Genomic DNA, 8,719 nt, shown 5'->3' with positions numbered 1-8,719 from the left:
CACACTCTCATACACACACACACACTCACACAAACACACTCGTACACACACTCACGCGAACACACTCGTACACACACACTCTCACAGTTACACTATCGTACACTCACACACACACACACACACTCGTACTCACTAGGGATCGACTGATATGGTTTTTTCAAGGCCGATACTGATTATTAGTAATCAAGGAGACCGATAATCAATATTTGGAACCGATATACATTTGGAGTAAAATCAGAAAATCTTGGTGTCAAAATGTAGAATAACACAAAGTCCAAACACAACTTCTTTGAAATGCATTTAAGCATATATTATGTTTAATGAACTTTGAAACATCTTACAACTGGTTTCCTCTCTGTGCCCTTTGCTTTAGTGCAGCCATCTGCAATGAGTTACAGACAGAGAGTTACAAGTGGGGCTGCAGGCTGACATGCTTAACTAACAATAATGCTTAATTTATGATATCAAAACAATGCCTGTCTATCTAGCATAACATCCCAATAAGCTGCTAGCAACTTCAAAACACTAGTGCTAGCTAATGTTTTGCAAACTATTAAAAGTGAGGCAGTTGACCTAACGTTAGTCTCGTAGCCTCACTTCTAAAATGTTGCTAAACATTTGCTAGATACATGTTGGATAGCTCAAGGCCGGATTAACCATATGGGCAACCTGGGCAAGTGCTCAGGGGCCCTTGAGCAAAGAGGGCCCTCAGTGACAAGATCAAAAAAATAATAATTTATTTTTGTATTATTATTATTTATTTTTTTCCTCTTTCGGGCACAACCTCACTCATCATACATTGTTTTAAGTGACACTCACTCTCCGCTATAAATAACACAGCTTTTCTATAGGGTCAAATTAATCCATCTATCTAATCTGTGAGGTAGGGGGGGGGGGGGTGGTGCAGCAGGTCTGTGAGGTAGGGGGAAGGGGTGTGGTGGTGCAGCAGGTCTGTGAGGTAGGGGGGGGTGTGGTGGTGCAGCAGGTCTGTGAGGTAGGGGGGGGGGGGTGGGGCAGCAGGTCTGTGAGGTAGGGGGGGGGGGGGTGGTGCAGCAGGTCTGTGAGGTAGGGGGGGGGGGTGGTGGGGCAGCAGGTCTGTGAGGTAGGGGGGGGTGATGGTGCTCCAGGTCTGTGAGGTGGGGGGGTGATGGTGCAGCAGGTCTGTGAGGTAGATGGGGGGGGGGGTGGTGGTGCAGCAGGTCTGTGAGGGTCGTCGTTGCCTCCTCTAGGGGGTCGGGGGGCTTGATCCCCCGGGAAGATTTTTTTTAAATATTGAAGTTAAAAGCATCAATCTGGTGCACTTTGAGAGCAACATTAACCCTACCTTAATAATACCTTAAAGGGGACATATCATGCTGTATTTGAACAATATATTGTAGGGCCATACCTGTATAAAGTATATATATATAGCTTTCAAAATACCAAACAGATCATGCATTTTAGCCATGCCTCATTCCGCTCTATTTGCTCTTTCCAGCCCTGTTTTTGCAGGGGGCTGATTCTGTGAGCTGCAGCTGACCACGCCCCCCTGCAGGGGAGGGGAGCGTGCTTTGAGATCAGCTGCTGGGCTGTCAGAAGAGGGGGAGAAAAATAGATCTCCGTCCTCCGTGTTTTATTCTTATATGATTATATAGAGTCGTTATTCATTTGTTTTAAAGCTCAATAAATAACAAAGAAGACCTTTGTCCGGCACTTTTCTAATTTTGTCCGGAAGATTTAAACTTTAACGGACATGTTGACCGGCGAAAATAAATCTAACTGAAACTCTGCCGCACGGCCCCCTCGTTCCTTGGAAGAGGCGGAGAGGTGGGTGTTTGTCCAACCCAGTCTCACAAAAAAAATGTGTAATAACTACGTTGGTCCACAACGAAGGACGGAGTATTTCTACAAAAACGCCTCTGAAATTGTAAGATCCCTACGGTTTTTTTCACCATTCATTCCAATGGCTGGCGTCTATGTCACGTGATAGACGTGTATGTCAGAAGAAAAAAAACATGGCCGAACTTCGTTTTATTCTCGGTGTAAAATGCCTATTTTAAAGTTAGTTTGGCCATTAAAATGCGTTTTGATTTCATTTGATGCGAGAAATATGAGTTATTATCTATATGGCGCTGAGTTTACTTTAAGGGAACAGAGACGAGGCATTTGAGTCCTGCAGGATTTCCCCGTTAGTATCAGTGTCTCAAAAACACATGTTGGCGACTGAAGGACATCCAGTGTTTGGTCTTTTCCTGAAGCATCCTTCACCTACAGTGTCTCAACTGAAAGAGGACCACAAACACACACAACATATAATACCATTTTGAGATTTGGGGATATTTATCTCCCATTCTTTCATTTTTTCTCAAGTTTTCAACACCAAACATGTCGTTAATGTCTCTGTTTAGTGAACTACAGCAATCTGAAAGCCTGTACATTATTTATATCAAACTTTATCAGGAGAGAAATGCAGGAAATGACTTTTTTAATGCAGTATTTTCTGATATATGGCGCAACACAAAGATATTTCGCTCTGTGCAAACCTTTGACTCTAATAAGTCAACAACATGAAACAAGAATATGAACCTGGCTTTATCCAATGTTCACACAAGAGTTCTACATCCTGACCTATGATCCTGACACATCCTCACTGTCTCAACTGAAAGAGGACCAGAAACACATACAAAATATATACAAATGTGGAGACTGGGATATTTATCTCCCATTCTTTTACTTTTCGGGCATTTTACAGACCAGACATGTCGTTGATTACCACTTTTTCTGAAAAATGCTTAAAATGATGCAATATATGTTAAATACATGGTTTATACATGTAATTACTGGGTTCCATTTATTCTGATTACCTCATTTGGGCGTGCACATTTGCCGCGTGCAAACCTACCTCTTTTGGATTTGGAAAGGTTGGCATGTATGCTATCCGATGACAATGAACGCACCGGACATTGGCTACAACCTCCTCTCTGTCTGACTTCGCCAAGCACGTAATGTGCTGCACCGCATGCCTCCAATATTTTAATGTTTATTGCAAATAAATCAGTTGTAGTTACATATCTTTTTAAAGCACGAGTTAGCTAAACACATATTAGCTTTACTTGACCGGAGATATAGTGCAGTGGTGAGTCCTACAACCCGGAAGTGAGTTAGCATTTTACAACTATTGGTTCCCTCGTTTCAGAGTCAATGGGATTTCTCCATAGGATTTTGGAAAATAGCTCGAAATAAGATCTGTGGAAAACGAACCTGTTTGATAAATGCACGTTTTGTTCAGCCGGATAATCTCCACATATCTACCCTACTTTTATAATTTTCGAATCATAAATCTAATGGCCAGAAGCAAAATGCTAACGTTATGCTATAAACGAACTACAGACCATGGATGTATAATAAGAACCTTGAGAATAATTACCTTTAGAAGTACACCAAAACATAACTGCTAACAATGTAAATGCTGTGTTGGAAACAAAGTTAATGTAAGAAAATGTTGAGTTAAATATTTTTGGCACTGTATATACAAAGCTTGGAAAAATGCCTATTGTGGCTATATATCCAGTCTCTGATAGTGTTACGTTATTATGAGAGTGCTCTGTTTGATTCTGAAATTGTATATATTTATATAAATATATACATGTGTGTGTGTGTGTGTGTGTGTGTGTGTGTGTGTGTGTGTGTGTGTGTGTGTGTGTGTGTGTGTGTGTGTGTGTAGCCTGTTTTTGTCTCATTATACCGCACTGTGAATGAATCAAAGTAAATATCTAAGTGGTCATGAACACATCTGTCCATCAGACAGAGGGCTGCTGTGCCTCCTGTCATCATTAATGGACGTCTCTTTAAAATGACCGCTCAGAGGAGAGGAGTTCTCATTTCTCTAACCGACTGCTGCTTCCCCTCCTCTCTCCTCGGTTCCCCTCCTCGGCTCCTCCGCTCGCATCTCCTGTGGGCGGGACTAAGTCTCGAGGAGAGGAGTCGAGGATAGGAGTCGAGGAATGTAGAGAATTGGAACGGCACTTATCATGGCTGCCACTGAGGGACTTCCGGGTCATTCCACTCCGTTAGGAAGGTTCCTAGCTAAATGGACTATTCGGGCCCTTCTCACTTCTCTTATTTTTCATTTCCTCGCTCCTCGGTCTCGGTCTCACCGGAAGTTGATTTGTCTGCGCCATTTTGAGGAGCGTCCTAATGGCCTTATTTTTGCCGGAGGAGCGAGGATCGATAATGGAGGAGCGATAATGGAGGAGCTATAATCGAGGAACCACCAGACCATCCTTCGATGAAATCCTCAGACACTCGCCCCGCCCCCTTACTGTGTATCGCTCACTGATTGGACGATGCAGTGCATGCACTGATCTGATGCTTCTTGACATGAGAGCAGTACCCCAGCGGTGTGAAGAAAATACATGAACCTCACGAGAGTCACTCCTCAGTTTAAACCGTGTTCTGTTTCAATTCATGAATCATTTAGTTACAAACATGTGATATATCTGAACAACAAAGTGGGCAAAAATCATTTTATTCATTTTTTAGAAACATTTTCATTCAGTCAGTCATTAAGAGCTATTAAAATGTTAATGTGCTACATATCCACACAAACAAACAAAGTGTGCAATCCAGTGAATGTTAATCTAACTGGGTTTTGATAGATATCTCTTTTTCTTCTCTCAATTATTTTATTTATTTTGTGCACTCTAATCAATATTAATCCAACTATTGTTCGTTTATACATTTTAAGAATGGCGTTTATCTTTTTTGAGAATTAGTTCTTATTTTATTTTTATTTATTGGGGTCTACAGCAGATGATACAAATGTTTGTGTCAGTAAATGTGTACAAACAGAGGCGGGGGTGTTTGTGGAAATAACGGGGACAGAGCTGCTGTCAGACGATCAGCTGTGCAGCGTCATCGCAAACGGACGTCGCTTCACGTGATTGATGAAATGATCAAATAAAGTCAACATTTCACTGAGCTGTGTGGAGTTTGTTCAACTTTGAAAAGATGTTTGAATGGTGATATACCCAGTGATAGATAGGTTGACTAACGTTTATAATAAATACATTTATATTGATTTTAAGATATTTTCATAGTTCATACAATCATACCTATTGGGATCATTTGTATTAATGTGGACCGGAGTGAGAGAGTGACGAGCATACATTTCACTTTCATTTTTTATTTCAATTCCAATTTTGGTCATGAAGAATATGTTTCTCTGTTGTTCATAAAGCATAAAGCAACAGCATCAGAGCACGGTGCAGAGTCTCTAGATGAGTCCCTCGTTCTTATTAAACATCCATGTTGTAGTCCGCTGTATAGAAAACTGTAGTTTCCATAGTTTCCCAACAGCAGCAGACGCACATTCATGACGTCCGCTGGCGCATCATTAACACGTCGGATAGTGCATTCGGATTCTCTAAAGTACTGCGGTCTCTTCTCCTAAATCCTTCTGAATTATCCTATCCACTATCCCTTAACCCCGTGACGTTTCACTCAGAGGTCAAGAAATAGGAGATAGGGTTAGAATTTAGGAGCTGATTTTTAAACTATCCTAACTCAACCCAGGCCAATTTGCATTGGCCGTGTACTCTCGCGAGATCGTATCCAAGATATTTTGACGTCTCCCTGTTCCAGCCTTCTCATTGGTCCTCAGTCTCCCTGTTCCAGCCTTCTCATTGGTCGTCAGTCTCCCTGTTCCAGCCTTCTCACTGGTCCTTTTGGACTTCAAACAGTTCGCGCGAGGAACAGAGCTAACGCTAGCGAGCTGTCGGTTGTGTCCCCTTTGAATGCGATGTCCGCTGAATAAAACACATCTTCAGTGAGTCACTCTTCAATATCATGTTTATCTAAGTTGTTCGGCTGTGTTTTAGTGTCGCATGTGGTTCCTAAAGGAGTTTTAAACTCAACTAACTGACGCGTGTTTTTATGAGGGCTAGCTCGATGTGGCTAATGCTAACAACAAAGATGTTTACAGTTGTTTATTTCTTATGATTGTTACTCTATATTTAATATGTTTATAGTTAGTTAATGGTATATTTATGTATGTCTGATCGGGAAATACCGCTTTATTTGCAGAGGTGTAGAGTAACTAAGTACTTAAGTACAATTTAGAGGTACTTTACTTTAGTATTTTGATGTTCTGCTACGGTGTACTTTTCCTCCACTACATGCATTTAATACCTTTAGTTACTTCTCAGATGTGGATGAATGATGTGAAATCTAACCAAGTGTTAAATCAGACTTTAGTTCCACCTGGAGTAAATCCACAAGCTACCCTGCAGTATACAAAGTCATTCAGACTAGCTGCACCTTTACCAGCTTTGAGAACACTTTCATGATCAATCATTATAAAACATATCATATATATTATTCTGAAATGGACCAATCAAACAATCACTACTTTTACTGTCTTTCACTATATTTTGATGAGAATAATTTTCTACTTTCACTTGAGGAACATTTTGAATGCTTTTACCGTAACAGAGTATTCCTACACTCTGGTACTTCTACTTTTACTCAAGTACAAGATCTGAGTACTTCTACTTTTACTACAGTACAAGATCTGAGTACTTCTACTTTTACTCAAGTACAAGATCTGAGTACTTCTACTTTTACTCAAGTACAAGATCTGAGTACTTCTACTTTTACTCAAGTACAAGATCTGAGTACTTTTACTTTTACTCAAGTACAAGATCTGAGTACTTCTACTTTTACTCAAGTACAAGATATGAGTACTTCTACTTTTACTCAAGTACAAGATATGAGTACTTCTACTTTTACTAAGTACAAGATCTGAGTACTTCTACTTTTACTACAGTACAAGATCTGAGTACTTCTACTTTCACTCAAGTACAAGATCTGAGTACTTCTACTTTTACTCAAGTACAAGATATGAGTACTTCTACTTTTACTCAAGTACAAGATATGAGTACTTGTACTGATCCTAAAGGTACGGACACACCAACCCGATTATCGGCATCGACACGTCCTACTCTGATTGGTGTGTCCCGCACCGTCGGGTCTTTTCAGCCAAAACGCAGACGCGAGGCGACGCAACAGTCGGGGTCCCTCTGTCAGTTCTTTGTTGTCAGATTGTTGTGTCCGGGCCTTAAGGACTTGAAGCGTCACATGTCGATCACATGATGAAGGCAGCAGCTCTGATTGGACCACCAGGAGGGACAACAGGTCTTAATGTGATTGATGTCTCCTGCAGAAATGATGGAGTCTTGTTTTGGGGGGAAGCCGGAGAGAGAGGGGCCGGTGGTCGTGGACGACATCAAGAGAGACCTGCTGGAGGAGTTCAATGCTCTGCCTGCACAGGTACCTGTCTGTCTCTCACCTGTCTGCCTGTACCTGTCTCTTACCTGTCTGTACCTGTCTGTCTACCTGTCTCTCACCTGTCTTTCTCTCACCTGTCTGTCTCCCTGTACCTGTCTCTCACCTGTCTGTCTCCCACCCAGAGGCGTGGGAAGGTATTTTGAGTGGGGGTGCTGAGGTGCTGGACTCCAGTGAACACTATTACGGGCACTATAGAGCACGCACAAAAAAACTCACCGCACGCAAACACACAGTAAACCCGCGACTGTTACAATGAAGGCTCGATAATCAGCTCACGGCATATAGGCAGGGGTAAAGTGCTATTTTTGACGAGTGGGGAGCGGACCTCACCTCCTCTAGGGGGGTCCGGGGGGATGCTCCCCCGGGAAGACTTTTTGTAAATATTGAAGTTAAAAGCATCAATCTGGTGCACTTTGAGAGCAAGATTAAGAGATCTATGGATACATCTCTCAACACCCAGATGAAACACAACTGGAAGCAGATGTTCTTTTTCTTTGTGGATATTTTACAAATCACTCCCTTTTCAAACTGTATTCTTGTTTTACTGCCATATAGTATTTCATAACTGTTTTTCCTTTATTCTCTTATTTTTTTTATAACTATAATGATCATATGAAGGTGTGCCGCGGAAATAATCTTTTGAATAATTTTTGACCAAACCGTTTGAGACCCACTGAGATAACTTAGACTAAAGTTAACTATCTAAACACTCAGAGAGTCCTTTAGCTCACCTGAGCCTCTCAGTCTGAGAGGAGAGCTCTCCTCCAGCTTGTTGTGGAACAAACAGCTCCGTATGTCCGTTAGTGCAGCTAGCTAACCAGATGCTAACAACACGGTCCCTGCTGCTGGCACCGGTCCCTCTCTCTCTCTCCCCCTTTCTCACACACACTAAATGCGCTATTTCCGCACACACACAGAGCCGCGAGCTTGAATGACACAAGCACACTTTTATTTCCATGCAACTCTCTGATTGGTCTGGTGTCTTGCCTCTGTTGCATTCACTGAACACGGGAAATTACAGTCCTGCCGTCCTTTCTAGTGTCTTGATGAGGTTCACGTAAAGCACGGTTAATGTATTATATTATTGAGGTAGAATTGTCCGGGGCTACAGAAAAAACATTTGGGGCAGGCCGAAATATTATTTTACCAACAATGTGGAATGTATTGGCTCCATATTACACAGATTATGCACAGCGGGAGCAGCAATAACCGTCAAATAATAATTCAGACAGGGGAGCTACGCACCCCCTGCCTGCCGCTAGGGGGTGCTGCAGCGCCCTCAGCACCCCCCTTCCCGCGCCCATGCTCCCACCTGTCTGTACCTGTCTGTCTACCTGTCTGTACCTGTCTGTCTACCTGTCTCTCACCTGTCTTTCTCTCACCTGTCTGTCTC

General features: G+C 42.2%; 1 protein-coding gene across 4 annotated transcripts in view; it reads left to right on the top strand.

The window, feature by feature from the left end:
• Positions 1–5,629: 5,629 nt before the first annotated feature.
• LOC307024687 (uncharacterized protein) overlaps positions 5,630–8,719 on the top strand; it is a 58,871-nt gene continuing 55,781 nt past the window's right edge. Inside the window, exons 1-2 of one of the 4 annotated variants that reach the window (XM_079659019.1) lie at positions 5,630–5,806; positions 7,202–7,308. In XM_079659019.1, coding sequence (XP_079515145.1) covers positions 7,204–7,308 — 105 coding nt within the window. In that variant the 5' untranslated portion in view covers positions 5,630–5,806; positions 7,202–7,203. The remainder of the gene's footprint in view (positions 5,807–7,201; positions 7,309–8,719) is intronic. The other 3 variants (XM_079659017.1, XM_079659018.1, XM_079659020.1) reach the window with 3 other exon arrangements.

The sequence above is a fragment of the Notothenia rossii genome, assembly GCF_949606895.1.
Source record: "Notothenia rossii genome assembly, chromosome: 11".
In the NCBI taxonomy this organism is placed as follows: domain Eukaryota; kingdom Metazoa; phylum Chordata; class Actinopteri; order Perciformes; family Nototheniidae; genus Notothenia; species Notothenia rossii.
This window is presented reverse-complemented; position numbering and strand designations above follow the sequence as displayed.